Source organism: Ambystoma mexicanum, chromosome 2p, assembly GCF_040938575.1.
Source record: "Ambystoma mexicanum isolate Mex_15411 chromosome 2p, UKY_AmexF1_1, whole genome shotgun sequence".
Taxonomy (NCBI): domain Eukaryota; kingdom Metazoa; phylum Chordata; class Amphibia; order Caudata; family Ambystomatidae; genus Ambystoma; species Ambystoma mexicanum.
In genome coordinates, this window is record NC_090923.1 from 1,121,431,933 (window position 1) to 1,121,448,379 (window position 16,447).

General features: G+C 46.1%; 1 protein-coding gene across 1 annotated transcript in view; it reads right to left on the reverse strand.

Annotated features, from left to right (window-relative positions):
• NXF1 (nuclear RNA export factor 1) overlaps positions 1-16,447 on the reverse strand; it is a 537,434-nt gene that overhangs the window by 355,324 nt on the left and 165,663 nt on the right. Inside the window, exons 4-5 of the mRNA XM_069645157.1 lie at positions 8,116-8,199; positions 7,925-8,029 (exon numbers count right to left, since the gene is read on the reverse strand). Of these exons, the coding sequence (XP_069501258.1) occupies positions 7,925-8,029; positions 8,116-8,199 (189 nt within the window). The remainder of the gene's footprint in view (positions 1-7,924; positions 8,030-8,115; positions 8,200-16,447) is intronic.

Sequence of the window (16,447 nt, forward strand, 5' to 3'; positions counted from 1 at the left end):
CTTAGACGATTTGTTCTTTTTCTGAGGTTTGGGTAACATACTTTGTTCGAGACGATACCCTTGATTATTTTTTGTCAGATCGAGAACGATTTGGTAGTCGTCGTTGCCATAGTAGTCTTAGACCTCCGTGAGTCGTCCAAAAGGAGCGACCGGGGAATGGCTTCTGCGTGAATACTTCGAGGGGGTCGAGGCCGCATTCTCGAAGGTTCACAGCATTGCTTTCTTTAAAATCGTCCCATTTTTTGGGAGAATCAGTCCTGATTGGGCACCTTATGACCTCTGTAGAGGAATCAGAAGAGGAGGAAGATGGCGACCTATGTGGTCTCTTTTTTGCCTTTTTTGATGAAGACGACGACGACGATTGTCTCGACCAACTCCTCGATCGAGAATTTTGGGACTTTTTGCATTGGGCCGAATCTTTGGGCTCACCCGACTTTTTATCCCTCTTCGAAAAGGACTTCAAAGTCGCCCTCCCCACTGCCAGTTTACCTCGGCGCTCCCCGAGATCTTTCTCCGTCATGGCCCGACAGGAACCACAGACATCGGTTTGATATTCGGAACCCAGGCACCACAGGCAGACACAGTGGGGGTCAGTAGTTGAAATTTTAGCCCCGCATTCCTGGCATTTTCTGAAGCCAGACTTTGGGGTAGAAGACATTTTCCTTATTAAACTGAAGGGCACCATTCAAACTCGAAGACTTCAAAGCCCACTCAGCATTCCCGGATCCGGGAGAGGCATGCTCCTGGGACCCACCCTGTGCAGAGGCCTTGGCCTTCAGCCACTCCTTCAGCCGTCTACCCCGATACTTCATCGTGCAAGTCAAGAGTTCACAGCAAATTGCATATTCTTCCTCCTAATGCGGTGTAGGCAAGATTGTATGCAGTACCCTTTGGGTGCACTAAAACAACCCTGACCTCCTGGTAATAGGAACCCAACCTTTGGTATAAGTCTGTACTACACAGGTTGGTAGCGTGTTGAGCAGCCTGGCTTATCTTAAGAGGGGTCAATGTGAGCTGTAGGGGAGTTACACAGAGATTCACAGTGACAAGTATTCAAATAAGGTTTCTTGATAAAACAATTATTAATTTAACAGTCAGAGTATGCATTCTTCAGAAGGGGGCAATATAAAGCAACACACAAATATACTACAAAATACACACACTTAGTTTTCTAAATCAGCAAATACCCTTTTGGTATGGCCCACAGACAATACCTACACCCACAGGTGATTCAATAGTTAGGGTGCTGGGGACATTAATATATTACTGTTGCATTTAGAATATCCTTGGGAAGTGTCAAAGAGAAGAGGTTTCAGAAATAGGTAAGTATTCAAACAATTATTCTTAAGTATTCTTACTTTCAAAATACCCCCCCAGCCACAATCCAAAGTCAGTTAACCCCTTCCTAGAAGGAAGGCACAACACCTAACCAGAGGAGAGAAGAGGAATTCAGGGAGCCAGACCAGCCAATTGTCATGATGCCTACCCCCGGGCATCAGGACCAAGGCCCTCAGCTCCGGGAGCAGGCATCCAGACATTTGTTTAAACCTCAGCAGCCCCGGCTAGGGGCTGTCTGGGTTCAGTCCTGGCGCCATAGGCACCAGGCTCATAGACTTTACTTAGCTGATGCAGACCATGCTGCAAAAGAGTCCAAGCCTACATGAGGCCTTGATGGGACTATTTTGTTACAGGGACTATTTTTTTTACTCGGGCCTGGCTCTAGGGAACTTCTTACCTGGAACTACTTTGGAGGCTATTTAAACCACACCCGAACAGCAGCACATGCTTCGCGTTATTCTGCATCCAGCAGCGTGACGCTCACCGTGCCTGCAGCCAGCATCCAGTCTTCTGCCACGCCCGCGTGCCTGCAGCCAGCATCCAGTCTTCTGCCACGCCCGCCTCGAATCCGGAGCTCCTAGAATAAAGAAGAAAAGGACAAGGTTAGAAAACGAACTTATTTCAAATTCCTCACCTAATTCCGGAACCATTTCATCTCCGGACCTGGAAAGTACATCAGTCCTGCACGCGTCGCTTCACCAGCTCGAGCACGGCGCCATACCTCCCAGTTCTCACAGCATCTTTCGATCCGGCACTGTCTCCATCATTTCTTCGCCGTAATCCGGCACCTAGGGGACACAAGAAAAAACAAGGTGAGGCAAGGGAATCAACAAATACAACCTCTTACCACCATACACTTCCCACCGGCGGTATTATTCCATAACTCTCCACATTTTCATATGCCGCATCTGTAAAGAGGGAGAAAAACAACACGTTAACGCATGCAATAGTAACCCGACAGCGTTGGGTAACACAGATTCTTACCTGAACGCCAGCAGCAGCTACGAGACCACCTTCCCACGAACTCAGTTGCAACTTAAGGAAGGAAGGGGACAAGAGTGAACATCAGGCACATTGAACTCTGAACTTGATACTTACCAATCCCGCCAGGGACTTCAGAGTCAATACTTACCGGAACTCTCCCAACGCCTTCAAACCAGTGAAGTAACTGGTATCTACGCGCCCCTGCAAGACACGCAGGATGGAGAGCTCATCTTTTACAAACATAAGGCGAGGTTGCTAAGGGGATATCGGAGGTGATTAGTGGGGGAGAGCGAGAACAGTTGGGAGGCCATCACTAAAACCCACAGGTGGTTAACCCCCGTCTCCACTTGCAGGAAAATACTTCTTTGGGTCCAGCAGACAAGACTAGGCGTGCCAGTCCAGACAGTCATCTCTGCACTACGCATCACGTTAAAGGAGACCGCAGCTGTCCGGGTCCGATCGACACCCCTGTGGGGTCCAGGTGAGCGTAACACCAATGTTAAGTTAGCAAAACTCAAAGTGAACTGAAGCACTTCTTGCAGGTAAGAAAGTTTTGCACAATGTTTTATAAGTCTTTGTAGAATAGAAGAAATCAAAGTAGGGCCACAAGCCGACGAGGCTTGTGACGTAAAGAAGCCGTTATCAACTCTACAGATGCAACCAAGACAAGTCTCCAACGAGGACAAGTGGGGTTACACAACAAGAGTTAAGTTCTTAGACTTTGCAGTACCTTAAAGTTGAAGAAAAGTGCAGCCTCAGTCGTGGGGACAAGAGGGAGGACTTCTGGGGACTCCTGCACTGCAATTGGACGGTCACAGTTCGTAACCGGCAATCTTCAAACAAGTGGCACTTCGGGGTTTCAGCTCGTCGCGTCTACTGCAAATAGAAACACCTTGGTTCCTGGCTGTCGAGATGGGCTTTCCTTGCATCTGGGGTCCAGCGCTCTGTTGAGGTGGCTCAGGCTCGGTCAGTCCTGCTTCCTGGGAGTCGGAGGATCTTCCTGGAGCTCTTGGCCAGCTTAAAAGCAACGCACACGATCTGGTGTTCCTCTCCATGGCTATTCGGTTCCAGCAGCAACTACAGTGAATTTCAACCAGCTCTGAGAGGATGTCCAGGTGGCTTACTTTGGAGTTGATTGGTCCCACCAACTCAAAGGGAGAAGTCGTCCTTGCAGGGGCTTTTCTGTCGATACAATACGAATACAAACCAACGGTCCAGAAGTTGCAGCAGGCGTCCTCTTCAAGTTCTTCGGCTCCCTTCGTCCAGTGGTCAACTCCGCATTCCAAGCCAGAAAACCTCACCTTTATGCAGGTTTCTCCCATTTATTCCAGCCTAGCTGTCAGTCACCCTTGCCCGACAGCCAGCTGGCCAATCACCTAAGAGTGCATTCTGGTCTCCTAGGAGAGTAAGAATAGGGAGATTCGGGCACCTCCCTAGCTTCCTGCCCCCACCAGACACCCTGGAGCCAGAGGCGGGATTCGCTTGTTCATGGCCTTTACTGTGATTATGCATACATGTCTTACTGTGCGTCATGTTTCACTCAAAGGACTTATTAGACCATCTAGATCTTGTAAGTGTGATTTTATATTAAAAAATGCATTTTCTTATCATAACACTAGTGTATTCTTTGGGGGCAACTGCTGGGAAAATTACTCCACTGCCAGTCTTCTTCCCTCCCTTGAGTTAAGCCTCCATGCTCTGCCATAATATTGAAGAGGATCGGTCTACCTTTTGTTTGAAATCCTGTTTTACTATAAGGTTAGATGCTTTCACCGTGGAGAAATCTCCCCAAAAAAAAAAAAAAAGACCACCACAAGGTGAGAGGGGCACTGCAGTATCCGCAAGCGTGAAGGAGGAACACTGCAGCAACAGTATTAGTGACCACAGAAGACAACGTCAGAAGGTGCACTGTGGGAAGCAGCTTCTCTACGGCAGAAGCGACCCCCTGGGACTGCCACCCAACCCCACCCTTAAGCTAATCCAGAGCCTAACACAGGCCTGCGACTCGACAGACACATGCCATGTAACACTCCCTGTAACTTTATCTCTATCAAGTCACGTGTCGCATTTCAACAGTATCCCACTTAAGCTTGATGTTGCCCTTATTGATGTAGCCTGCATCTCTAGCCTAAGCAACTAAAATCGAAATAGCCTATATTGTTGATGCCTTTCATCAGTGCTGCCCCTTATTGATTTAGCCTGCATTTACAGCAAAAGCAAAAAAATGAAATAGCCTATATTGTTGATGCCTTTTGTCAGTGCTGCCCCTTATTGATTCAGCCTACATTCACAGCCAAAACGACTAAATTTGAAATAGCGTATGTTTCTTTCTTTTTTTTTTTTTAAAGGAAACACATGTACTCAGAATTGCACTTGAATGTTACAGCCCTGGGTAGATATGTCACCCTTCTCACAAAACTCCTAAGATTCAAAACATTATTTCTGACAGATGTAAATTTTGTACACATTTCTGACATGTATATCTTTCTATTATTAACCAGTTATGCCTTTGTTCTAGAAGAATGGCCACTTAGTGTTATGGCCCTAGAAATAACAGACCTCATACTAGCTAACAACATTGACCTCCTTGCTATCACAGAAACATGGCTACATCCAGCAGCTGGTCCTCGCCTCATGCTTGCTGTGCAGGATAGCTATCACATCACTAGAACAGACAGAACTACCAGTAAAAGGGGAGGAATTGCCATCATCTCCCAAACACAACTTGGCCTACGAGAATTCACGTAGCTACCATTCCCTTCAGGGGAACTCATGTCCGTCAAACTACCCATCTCGGCCCAAAGCACAATATTAATACACCTGATTTACAGACTTCCAGGCCCAATCTCGACCTTTGAAGAAGCCATCTCTAACTTGCTCTCACATCACACCAAACACTTCCAAAATCTTACTCTTAGGAGATCTAAACCTAGGATACAAAAGACCCATTAGATTCCCACGCATTAACCATTGAACAATCCATTCTCAATCTAGGATTCCACCAACTCATATACGAGCCCAACCATTGCAAAGGCAGAACACTCGCCTGGGTTGCGAACCTAAACTGCAACCTGAACTTACTATCTAACACCCCATGTGCTTGGTCAAAACACCACATCATCCACTTTGAACTAGAAGCCTCCCCACCCCCCCTTTCCCGAACACTGCCCTACCCCAAGCTCCTCCAGCCACTACTAGGAACAATAAGTTCATCAACATGCAGACCCTGCGCCCCTCATCCAGCCCATCATCAATCCCACCTCCTACACTGAATCAGACACAAACTCTGGTCAACTTGTTCAACAAGAATCTACTGCTAGCACTAGACCAAATAGCCCCCCTCAAAACCAGGAAAGCCAAACAACCCAGCCACATAAATGGTTCACTCCAGAACTAAAAACCCTGAGGAAATCCAAAAGATCCTTAGAAACTAAATGGATAAAGGACCCTACACCCCAAAACATGGCCCTCTTCAAAACAGTCGCAACTAACTACAAAACCGCCATCATCAAAATCAAAAGCGATACTTTTAACAAGAGAATTCAAAATGCCAGCTCAAATGTGAAGGAACTCTTCACAATTCTCAGGGAAATGGAATCGCCCATACCGCCCCAATCCACCTGTGACAGACGCCACCTGGTGTGCTAACATCCAGAAGGCACTATTGGACCAAATAGCACTACTCCAGACCAAAATTGAAACTAAAAGAACATTCCTAGCCTCTAATGGCACTAGCACAGCCACCCATAGTCAGCGCAGCAACACCACCAACCTCTTCAATTTCTCACCAGTCACGACTACGCAGGTAGAATCCATAATTGCTAGTCTCAAACCCTCAAAATGTGAAGGAGCTATATACCCAGCTTCCATCATCAAAGAAGGAGCAAAAGACTTTGCCCCTTTCATCACCTCACTAATTAACTCCTCCTTTGCCGTACAGTCCCCAAGAATCTCAAAGACGCCTGGGTCAAACCTCCGAGTAAGAAACCTACTCTAGACCCTAACATTCCCACAAACTACCGCCCCATCACCACATCCCATTTCTACTAAAAATCAGCTTACATTCAAATTCAGAACCACCTTGAATCGCATAACCTTCTAGGCCTCCGGCAATCTGGCTTCAGACCTAAACATGGCACCGAGAGAGCCCTTCTCGACCTGAAGATCTAAATGGATGGCAAAAGACAATGGCCACCCCTCTCTCCTCCTGTTGGACCTCTCCGCAGACTTAGTCGACCACAGCATCTTAACCTCACACCTAACCACATCAGCCTCCTTCTCACCGAATGCAGCCAAATGGATCCAATCCCTCCTATCCGAAAGATCCATGAGGGTCTTTTCAGATACTGCTTCAGCAGACCAATCGCCCATTACCTGCGCAGTCCCCCAAGGCTCCTGTGCCCCCCCACCCCCCAAGCTTTATAACATCTTTACCAAGATGTTATTTGACCTCTTAGATGATATGAATGTCCCATACATCAACTACGCTGATGATCCATAGATCCTCATCACGGTCTCTGGCATATACGAAACTGACTCATCCTGCCTCAATGAAATCTACAGCAAAATCCAAGACTGGATGGCCAAGCACGGTTTATGTGTTATTGACGAAAAAACTGAGCTTCTACTCATTGGCAACGCCTAAACAAACTCAACCCACAATACAACTCCTTCAACATAAATGGAAATGTAATCAAGGTCTGCAAAAACACCAAAACTTTAGGAGTCTACCTTGACTCCACCCCATCACTTGCAAAACAAGCAAACGACACAGCCTCTTCATCGGCTTATATTACTAAACTAATAACTGCCTGCAGACCATTCCGGTCCACACCAAGCTGTATCACACTGGCCAGAGCCCCAATGCTATCAGAAATCGACTACTGCAACTCCCTCCATCTAGGCACCAGTAAACAAAATATCCACAAGCTCCAAATCCTCCAAAGTAACGCTCTTAGAGCAGCTCTCAACATCCCACAGTCTGACCACATAACCCAAGCCAGACAGACGGCCAACTGGTTCCCCATAAAAGACTGAATTACCTTCAGAACACTCATGATCACCCACAAATGCCTCAACAATACAGCCCCGAAATATCTGCCCCGACAAATTTGCTTGGAAAACCTCATTGAGACCAACCAGAGCCAAATATACCCATTGCCTTAGCATTCCGAAATTCAGGCAGAACCAGTTTCCCAGTTCTAGCTGCCAAAACTTGGCACTCCCTATCCCCTGCACTTAGCAATGAACATTCCTTCCTAGCATTCCGCTTCAAAGTGAAATCCTGGCTCCTCTCCCCGACCACCCTCTCCCGAGCTACACCTTCACTACTACATACTGCTTGTATATCAATGTAAAAATTGTAAAAATGCTTAACACAGTATCTCTCACTGCATTCTACTTGTAAATCCTAGCTCACCTCACAGACTTCCTATTATTTATTGTAAACCTCATACTGTACTATATCTGTATATTCGCTTGTACCCATTGTACCTCATTATGTATAACCTGTCTAACTCTTAAGTCAAGCGCCGCCTAGATACCTCAGGTTCAGCGTGCTATATAAGCAAATAAAATTAAATGGAGAAGGGCTGTGCCATACCTTGTTGTCATCTTTATCTGTGATCCTTCTCGAAAGTTGTTGCAGGGCTTTTGCAACGTTTTCCCCTTCCACATAAAACTCTGCTCTCATGCGATCAAAGTGAAACTGAAAAGACATGGAAGGATGACGAGTAAGCAATATGCAAAGTGTGCTTTGCTCCCCACTAAAAATACAGATGGAAGGAAACTTACCTCTATAGGGATGAAGGGAACAGTGCAGGCGCTCTGGATGGCTGACAGAATCCAAGTCTTCTCATACTTCCTGCCCTGTGGTATCTACGATCAAAAGAAAGCTGTGAGTAGAGTGACTACACGTGTGAAAAAAGGACATTAACATTAGGTCCACTAAAGTTCCAGTGCATTCAACGTAGGCTCCCACTACCAACCAGTTCTGCCTCCAGCATCATGCAGGCTCATTCCCACTCGCACTGCCCCAAAGCCAGCACATCAAGCACAAACGCACAACTAAAAAAAACACTCTTATTGAACCCTGTGCTAGAGTCACTCGAATCCATAACCATATCTACTGACGACTCATGTTGCAAAATCCTGCTCCTCAGCTGACCAACCTCTCTCCTAAAGACGCCATACAACAGGTATTTCAGTTTTCAAGAGCCCACTAAGCCGCGTCTCCCAGCCCCTCTGCAGTAAGCCCCCAGCCCGGACCACGCATTTGGTTCGCTACTACAGACGACCCATGGACTTACAATAATCTACGTGCCCCTTTTTCAATCGCAGTACGGTCTGGTCATCTCAGCAACTGGACCAACCCCCTGCGTCAATCCCAGGTACCCTCCTGTATTACCCCACTGTGTGTAACGTTCCTGTTTAAATACTTTCAGACCTATCAGCCGCTTGTCATGCTGCATTGCCAAACTGAACGTTACCTCATTGTCTGCTGCCCCATTATTTGGCTACCTATGGCCATACCGTCTACTACTGCCCCTATTGCTGCCATACTCACAACTGCTGCCTCACGCCTACGCGGTTTGTTACCACATTGACTGCCGCATTGCACATGCGCTCATGTTGTCCTTCTGGTCCTATGCGCTCTTGCATCTGTGCCCTTCTCGTTTTGATCATTCATACTCATGCATTAGTACTTGCTGAAACCAAGATGTATGAATCTATGCCTACTGTGCACCTAGATGTATTCATGCCCCCTGTACAAGTCGAATCTGCTTACTGTTTTTTAGGCCCCCTATGCAAAATCGAATCTGCCTACTGTTGTTTGTAAGGACCCCTGCACACAATGATGTCCATCAGCAAGCTCCCCGCCTCTCCTACCATGCTGCTCACCCTCCTTAGCATACTCTCTGTTCTCTCACCATTCACTACATTCACCCATCCTAAACAAGCACTGCTAAGCTCTGCAACCACTCCCACTCAACCCACTGCCATGGATACATCACTACATACGCACCCATCACTAGCAGACACTCCTTTTGCCCCACCATGCAACACAACTTTCTGTAGACTGGAAAGATTGGAAAGACTTAGAGCTTGTACACTGACTGCAAATCACAGCACTCAACCCATTCCCACAGCACTCAGAAATATTAGACTAGGCTTCCGCTCTACCCATAAACTCACCCCTCGCCTCGAACACGCAAACGCATGCTAACAGCCACCCACCAACTACATCCGGCCCCACACCGCCACTACACAAGACACACCAGACTCCACCCACACCACCACAAAAAAACTCACACCCCCGCCCACATCAAATGTGCCCTCATCAATGTACGCTCCCTCCCAGTGCATGCATCTGAGATTCATGACCTCATAACCGACAACAACATTGATCTACTAGCCATCACAGAAACCTGGCTACATGAAGCCTCTGGCCCCGCTGTCGCACTTGCACTACCTCCAGGTTTCACCATTCTCAGACAAGATAGATTAGCACGAATGGGAGGCGGAGTAGCTCTCATCTACAAAGAGTCTCCACCTTCGCCTGGTCAGTCACTCCTGGAACAGCAACTCTGACCCATCTGCTAAACTGACACTGTCACCAAACAGCACCATCAACATTCACGTACTGTACCGCCCCCCCAGTCCTCCCCCTAGACTCTCAGGAACACCTCATCCACATATTCAGCAATAATATCAAAAGCTCCACAAAGACCCTCCTATTAGGAGACCTCAACTGGGGATTCAAGGATGAGGAAGACAAACCTGCTGATACCGTCACCAAGGAACTTAATGACTTCAGTTTCACCCAAAAAGTATTAAATCCCATACACTCAAAAGGCTGCATCCTAGACTGGATCGCATACCATAAATGCCTCGCTCCTATCACCTCGAACACCACCTTGCCATGGACTGATCACAATTGCATCGAGTTCACTATACCCATCGCCAGAAACTCTCACCGCAGCTATTGCAGCTATTGCAGCTATTGCAGCGCAACTGAGAAGCTCCAAGAAGCTCAACAAGGATAACTTGCGCCTACCTCAATAGCCCTGAACTAGCACCCAATTCGCCAACGACCCCAACACCCTAGCAGAAATCTACAAGGATATTATCACTAAAGCCATTAACGAAATAGCACCACTCGAATGGAAAAAAAGATGAGAAACCTCTACACTCCAACTCTTGGTTCACTGATGAACTTCAGTCATTGCGCTCATGCAAAAGAGTAGCTCTGAAAAATTGGCAAACCAACCCAAATGACAGTGCCAAAAACGAGTTCAACCTAATCTCCGACCAATACAAAGCAGCATCACCTCAGCCAAAGCTAACGCCTTCAACACGCGCATCTCCAATTGCAAATCGCACTCTAAAAAAATCTTCTACATTTTCAATGAGCTAATCTCCCCACCCAATACACCTGATGAAATAGTCAAAGACGAAGCATGGTGTGCTAGTATCCAATCTGCCATGCTACACAAAATTGACCTCCTCCAAAAGAAAAATTAAGGACCACTGCAAAACCCTACCACTGCAGACTGGGTCCAACCCAACAAATTCTACTCCCGCCTCAACCTTCTCCACCAAACCCGAGTTCTCCTTCAGGGACGTCACTGAACAAATTATTAACTTACTCAAAAACCTCAAAACCTCCCCCTGTAAAGGGGACATATGCCCACCGAAGCTCAAAGGACTGTGCAGACCGTTTCGCTCCGCTTTTCACAGCATTCATCAATGCGTCCTTTAAATCGGGCATTATCCCAGCCAGCCTCAAAGAGGCCTGGGTCCGCCCACTCCTTAAAAAAAAAAAAAAAAAAAAGACTCGACCCTCTACGACCGATAACCACAGTGCCATTCCTCCTGAAATTACAGGACAAAGCCTCTCTCAGCCAAATCCATCATTTCCTGTAAACCCACTCCATTTTAGGGACCAGGCAATCTGGGTTCCGGAAAGGACACGGCACTGAAACAGCTCTGGTGGATCTAAAGAACCAGATCACCAAAATCATGGACAAAGGCAAGCCAGCCTTACTGCTTCTCCTAGATCTCTCAGCCGCTTTCGACCTGGTTGACCATAAGACTCTCATATCACACTTTACAATTTCAGCTAACTTTTCCAAAGAAGCAGCGCGATGGGTCACTTCCTTCCTCGAAGGAAGACCCATGAAAGTCTTCTTGGATATAGCAAACGCTACACCCACAACAATCAACTGCGGAGTCCCTCAGGGATCTTGCACAGCTCCCACACTATACAACTTGTTCACGAAGCCTCTCTTCGACAAGCTTGACTCACTTGGCATTGCGTATACTAAGTACGCTGACGATGCACAAGTACTTATACCCCTCTCAGGCTCATACTACAAAGACGCCAAGGCACGCCTTAAGATCTGCTCCACCATCCAGGCTTGGATGGCGGTAAATAGCCTCTGCCTCAATGGGGACAAGAAAGAAATCATAATATCAGGCCTAAAGAACACCCTAACCAAACTTGATAAATTATACGCCAACTTTACCATTGACGACTATTATCCTAGTATCTGCAGCCGTTAAAGCACTGGGAGTATACCTAGACTCCTCACCATGACCAGACAAGTTAGCACGATCACGTCCTCCTCCGCACATACCACCAAATTAACGCCATAAACCATACCTATCCAGACCCAACTGCCCATCAATAGCTAGAGCAACCATTGGAGCCAAACTAGACTATTGCAATGCCCTCCTGGCAGGCACATCGGCAAAAAACCTAAACAGGCTACAAGTCACTCAGAACAATGCTCTCTGTGCTGCCCTAAGCATCCCTAGAAGAGAGCATATCTCCCAGACAATCAGCTCATTGGCGCCCAGTCAAAGAGCATATCACCCTAAAAATCCTTACCCTCACACACAAATGCTTCACTCTCTCTGCACCCTCATACCTATCTGAAACTATCTCCAAATCCTCCTCTTCACATTCCACCAGGACACAATACACCAACCAACTCCACATCCCACGGATCAATAGAGCTAAAGCTGGTGGCTTAGGCTTCCCATATACTGCTGCCAAATCCTGGAACGCACTACCCACAGAAATCAAAGCGGAAATCTCACTCCCTACATTCTGTAGGAAAGTAAAGATCTCACTCCTTGCACAGTAAAATGTAACCATATTCGAAACAGTCCTGTAAATATGTGCATTATCGCTTTGCCTGTAAACTTTCGTATGACCATGTATGTGCAACTAAGCTATGTATGTAACAAGTGCCACAATGCCCTTGGGGTGCTGCGCGCTTTACAAATTCCGAATAAATAATAATACAAACAGCTCACCCTGTTTTGGCAACCTGGTATGCAGGTATCAAACAATTTACTCACCCTAGTGACCACTGTACTCCTAAATCCCTAGTGCTCTTTCCTCCATGCTTTTGCAAAAATCCCGTTCAATAGTTGGGAAGCAACTTTAATGAGAAAATGTGCTGGGTTGCATCTGCAGAAAAGCCCACAAAAGTAAACTTCATGGCGCATGTTCCTAACAGTTAGGGAGAATTCTCATAAATTTGCTAATTCCCTTCACCTTAGAGACCCCCAGCAACTTTGCTGGATTTTGAGGCCTTGATTTTTTTTTACCTGGAGAGAGTTTTTTCCCCCCCACTCTCTCATGTATTTTGATACGTGTTTTACTCTTGTGTTCTTTGATCATGGGGTTTTACTCCACTGCCGCCATCTTGTCATGTGCGTCACCCAGCACCTCCAGTGCAGTGACACAGGGATGTCTTTTAGATTTACCAAAGGTGTAAATACCTTATCTGGGATAAACTACTGTTTACCCAGAGAATGTAAAATGAAATTGACTTTACTAGTCTTTCCAAATTCCTAGACCCAGCACACATTATCTTACAATAGAGTGCTGCAGGGGTTAAATAGTATCCCGTGTCTATAAACTCATGTAGCAGTCAAATGCTACCCTTTCCTATTGAAATGGCTGGTGGCAGTGGTTTTACAACGAACTACCATGATTTTTCCCCGGCTGTGAACACTGGTAGCTACAAATCATGGGAGCCATGTTTTTTAAGATGGCTTCTTAAGCCCCTTTGTTTAAACAGGTCCCAGTCTTCTTTTTTCGCCATTTCCTTTTGGAAAGGTCATCTAGTGTTTATGTATGCGCGCCAAACTAGGTTTGGTCCCTTTGTTTCTATGCCTTTGGGACTGAAGACCGCCTCTGGCGTCCGAGTGTCTGGGGTGTGCAGGAAGTGAGGTAGGTGCCCAAAACTCCCTGTGCTTAGTCTCCTAGGAGACCCAAATGCACTCTGGCGTGATTAGCTGGCTGACTGTCCGGCAAGGACAGCCACCCTGCTGGGTTTGTTTGTTTTATTTATTTGTATAGCGCTCCGGACCCGTAGGTAGAAGGGCGCTTAAGGAAGCGGTTACAGGCATGAGATATACATTTACATAGTACAGCAATTAACATGAATTACATGGTGCAACAATTTACATATAATATAGGCATGGTTACGGCCTTAGGGAGTTGAAGATCTTAGAAAGTGAAGGTAAATGCTATTCTTTGTTCAGTAACCAGCCAATAACATGTTTACTAAAGATCGGAAAGGACTCAATAGTTTTAATGTTGAGTGGTAGGGTGTTCCAAAGTTGGGAGGCAAGCACTGTGAAACTAGTGCCTCCTGCTCTTTTTAGGGCAAATCTAGGCACTGACGGGCATAGGGAGTTGGATCATCTGGGGCGGTTTTTAAAGTAAATTTGTTGGTGGGTGAGTGACAGCTAGGCTGGAATGAAAGTGAGAAAACTGTTTAAAAGACAAGTCTCTTGGCTTGGAAGGCAGAGTCGACCACTCCTACGAAAGAACCAAAGAAGTGCTGAAGAGGACAGCTGCTGCAACTCCTGGACCGTTGGTTTGCCCGGTGAAGCCCTGCTGCAAGTCCGAATTGCCAAGTTCACCCCGACAGAGAAGCCCCTTCAAGGACGACTTCTTCCTTTGAGTTGGTGGGACCAATCAACTCGTAAGCCACCTGGATACCATTCTCTGAGCTGGTTAGGTTTAACCAGGGAGAGGGACACCAGTTTGTGTGCTTGACGACAGCTACTTGAACCAAAGATCTTCCATTTGCAAGATTTTTTGACCAGTCCCTGTGCAGTGCAGGAGTCCCCGGACATCCTCCCTCTTGCCCCCACGACTGAGGCTCAGGAACAGCGAGATCTGCAGGAACTCCCAGGAACCAACGTCTTCAGCTGCATCTTTTTCTTCATATTAAGGTTCTGTGCCTACCCGAGAGACCTTACCTCTTGCAGTGAAAGTTTGTGGAACTTTCCCAACTTGCAGGCCTAATCAGCTTGTGACCCAACATATGATTGTTTTTCGTACAAACTACTTTTGAGAACTTTGGCAAAAACCTTACCGTTTATTACCAGAACTGCTCTTTCCTATCCAAGACACTGGTCCATTGACTTTGGCCTAGGCCTATTGAATTGAATTGACTTCTAGTGAACTGAAACTATTTGCACTGCCTAATAAAGTATTTCTGATCCATTTTATTAACTTGTTTTACTCCAATTTAAAGTAACTGAAATGCCATTTTGCTCCTACTGCAGGGGAGCCTAATTTACTCAGAAACGTATTGGTTTGGTACTGAAGTTTGTGTATAATATCAAGTTGACTCGAACCACTGTGATTGTAAGACCTCTGTGTAACATCATTTACTGCTCACATTCCCTCTTGAGATAAGCCTGGCTGCTTAGCTCGCTACCAAAAACTATGTAGTACAGACTTATACCAAAGGTTGGTTTTGCTTACACCTGTAGACCTAATTGTGTGTGGTGGTCCCAGAGGAAACTGCATGCAATTCTGCCTAACACTAAACCATCAGTTTTGTTATTAGCAAAACAGTTTGGGTCTTCAGAGCCCACCCTCTGTCCCACTAAGTGCCCAAAGGGCCCCATCGACAAGAGTATAGTCATTAGTGAGCAGTATGTTCTTACTACTATGAGTAGTCTCTTCCTCCATACCTTTGTACTACAAAACACCCTAAAACGTAAGACAGATGGCAATATACTGAAAACGTTAAGACAAATATCCACAAATGCATCACAGGACTACCTTCCAAAACTAAAATTGGCTCTTGAACCAACATCCAGGGGTAAAAATCCAAAGTTGCTGGCTTCTAGAGGGACGCTCACCCGCTTAACTATCAACATGTACACTGCACACTATTTCTTACTCGCCAAGAGTGCATTATCACTGGAAACGGCAAGTGCACATTTTGAGGCTTGCAACATCCATGGCACAGTGCTTACAAATTAACTGGCGAGTTGCCCATGTGGCTGACATGCAGCAATATCTTAAAGAGGACTAGTCTCTAAAAGGCCCATGAAGCAGCCATGGCTCTAACAAGGTGTGCATGAGATCTCAGTAGGCTGAATTGTCTGAGGGAGTAGCAATGCAAAATACAAAAACAGACAGCAGTGGTAGCTTTTGCAACAGTCATACTAGGAGCAGAACCACTGATAGAAACAGACTTAAGATCTTCCAGAAGTCCTCACAAGTGAACATAACCAGTAGGAAAAGCGCGTTTCCCCGCAGATATTTCTGATTCTCACAATGGTAGGATCACTGAGCAGTATGGCTTTACTCAGGACGAGGGGGGAGTGGTAATAAAGTACAGCTTGCAAACAATAAATTAAAGTCAAAGTATATTATTGAAAATGTACTCTACAAACTTGTGCTAGATGTTAGATCTACAATAGAGGTACTTTAAAAAAACGAAATACCATACAAACCAACCTTTTCTCCCTAAAATACACTCTAAAAGAGCAGCATCATTTTACAGAGAGGTAATTTAGCCAACAATGTTTAGTGTGGCCTTTATTCCTGTAGGCAAACGTTTTAAAATCAATAGGCAGCGACTGGTTATAGGACAAAAAACAGGAATTACTGTACAGTTGCCACCGGGGAACTGCAGAACAGGCCATCTTCAAACTGGTGATGGAGGACTTCAGCAGGGGAGATCCCTGCCCAGGTTTGAAAAGCAGGGGACATTGAGGGAAAGATTGCTGTGTAGTGATATGATATATTTTATTTACATCGTGCTTGTACACAGGTGTTTCAGAGCGCGACCAGGCA